The 2,296-nt window shown below is 36.9% G+C and overlaps 1 protein-coding gene across 1 annotated transcript in view; it reads right to left on the bottom strand.

The window, feature by feature from the left end:
* Positions 1 to 93: 93 nt before the first annotated feature.
* The window catches only part of LOC107677343 (cytoglobin-1-like), a 12,099-nt gene continuing 9,896 nt past the window's right edge, over positions 94 to 2,296 (bottom strand). Inside the window, exons 2-3 of the mRNA XM_016472224.1 lie at positions 1,359 to 1,590; positions 94 to 871 (exon numbers count right to left, since the gene is read on the bottom strand). Of these exons, the coding sequence (XP_016327710.1) occupies positions 704 to 871; positions 1,359 to 1,590 (400 nt within the window). The 3' untranslated portion in view covers positions 94 to 703. The remainder of the gene's footprint in view (positions 872 to 1,358; positions 1,591 to 2,296) is intronic.

The raw sequence follows: 2,296 nt of genomic DNA, 5'->3' as shown, positions 1-2,296 counted from the left end.
ACTTCTTTCAAAAACAAAAAATCTGAATATATATATATATATATATATATATATATATAGTATTATGGTCTATAAAAAGTGCAAGACTCAGAGTTTACTTCTTTAATGTTTCAGAGTTTATTTCTGAATCGGTGATTATTTTACATGTACAAAACATTTGAATAAGTACAAAAAGAATCAGTTTAGCTACTTTTGCACAGAACAGTCCTTTCTACTCATTTTGCTCACAGCACGCAGAGGAAGCGACTGATACAAAAGTCGCTTTCAAAAACATCTGCTTCAGATGAACTGGATATCTATCTAAAGCTCCAGCAGAGACCCGAATGTTTCATCAGAAATGCACATTTTTGTATCTGATGGAGGTCGTGTTTGTGTACGGGCCCAAATATTTAATGGGAGACGGACTGCAGAGAGCTTGAGATTTCTGCCCTGATTTATATGTGTGTTTATTATCTGAGCTGAATAACAGTTGCTAGGGATCTGACATCGATAAAGTCCAGATAAAATATCATGTAGAGTCCATCAACATTTATAAAAAATCATCTTGTATTAGCTAATTTTCTCATTTTACAACAACAACAACAACATGTCTTTATTTTCTACTACGTCTTTTTCGTTCACTTATAGAAATGAATCAAATATACATGACATTACTGTAATAATCTTTGGTTTCATTCATATAATTATGCATTTATTCTCTCCTTCACTTTTCAGAGTTTTTGATGGATTCCCAGCCGACTTCAGCGTAGACTTTGTTCATCTGCCAGTACAGGACGCCCAGGAGTTTAGACCACGCGCTCTGCACCGATGCCAGACTGAAGCATTGTGGGAAAGCTTCCACCAGCACCTCCAGAATTACTCCAGCCAGAATCTGCAGTAAGATATTCATAATTTTATTCAGCAAGGACTCAGTCAACTGATCAAAAGTGACAGTAAAGGCATTTATAATGTTACAAAGATTTCTATTTCAAATAAATGTTGTTATTTTCTGCTTTTTATTCATCCATAAATCCTGAAAAATAAAATGTATCACAGTTTCAACAAAATATGAAGCAGCACATCTGTTTTCAACATTGATCATAATCAGACATGTTTCTTGAGCAGCAAATCAGCATATTAGAATGATTTCTGAAGGATCATGTGACACTCAAGACTAGAGTAATGATGCTGAAAATTCACAGAAGTAAATTACATTTTACAACATAGAAAACAGTTATTTTAAACTGTAATAATATTTCACAATATTACTGTTTTTGCTGTATTTTAATAAATTAAATGCAGCCTTATTGAGCAGAAGAAACTTCTTTCAAAAACATCCTTTACAACTTTGTATCATGCTGTTTGTTCCTCATACTCACTTTGAAGTAAACCGGATCCACTTTGTGTCTGAGCGCGTGTGATTTGCCCATCTGCTGGAAGATGGTGTTGAGTTTGTCTCCGTCACGCAGGTTTTCCACCAGCGTGTTGAGGGCGGTCATGACCCGCAGCGCGTGTTTCTTCAGCTGGATGCTTTGCTTCATCTCCTCGGGATCCTGCATGTCACGGAACTGATCGAAGTACTGCTTCGCCGATGGGAAGTTTGAGAAAAATCTGGAGGAACACACATTTAGTTACTTTCAAAACAAAAATTAATTGACCCCCCTCATACGATTTAAAAGAATAGTTCACCCAAAAGTGAAATTTACTCATTCTCAGGCCATCCAAAAGTTTGTTTCTTCAGATTTGGAGAAATGTAGCATTACATCACTTGCTCAGCAATGGATCCTCTGCAGTGAATGGGTGCCGTCAGAATGATAGTCCAAACAGCTGATAAAAACATCACAATAATCCACAAGTAATCCACACCACTCCAGTCCATCAGTTAATGTCTTGTGAAGAGAAAAGCTGCATGTTTGTAAAAAACTAATCCATTATTAAAGGGATAGTTCACCCAAAAATGAAAATTTGATGTTTATCTGCTTACCCCCAGGGCATCCAAGATGTAGGTGACTTTGTTTCTTCAGTAGAACACATATGATGATTTTTAACTTTAACCGTTGCAGTCTATCAGTCATATAATGCATGGCAATGGTAACAAAATCTATGAGAGTAAAAAAACATGCACAGACAAATCCAAATTAAACCCTGCGGCTCGTGACGACACATTGATGTCCTAAGACACGAAACGATTGGTTTGTGCCAGAAACCGAACAGTATTTATATAATTTTTTACCTCTAATACACCACTGTGTCCAACTGTCTTTGGGCGCGCGCACAGCATCCAAGGGCCGGAGGTGATCTCTCGCACGGATTAGTT

This window comes from Sinocyclocheilus anshuiensis, unplaced genomic scaffold, assembly GCF_001515605.1.
Source record: "Sinocyclocheilus anshuiensis isolate Anshui unplaced genomic scaffold, SAMN03320099.WGS_v1.1 scaffold644, whole genome shotgun sequence".
Taxonomy (NCBI): Eukaryota; Metazoa; Chordata; class Actinopteri; order Cypriniformes; family Cyprinidae; genus Sinocyclocheilus; species Sinocyclocheilus anshuiensis.
The sequence above is the reverse complement of the archived record's forward strand: the minus strand, read 5'-3'. Positions and strand labels throughout refer to the sequence as shown.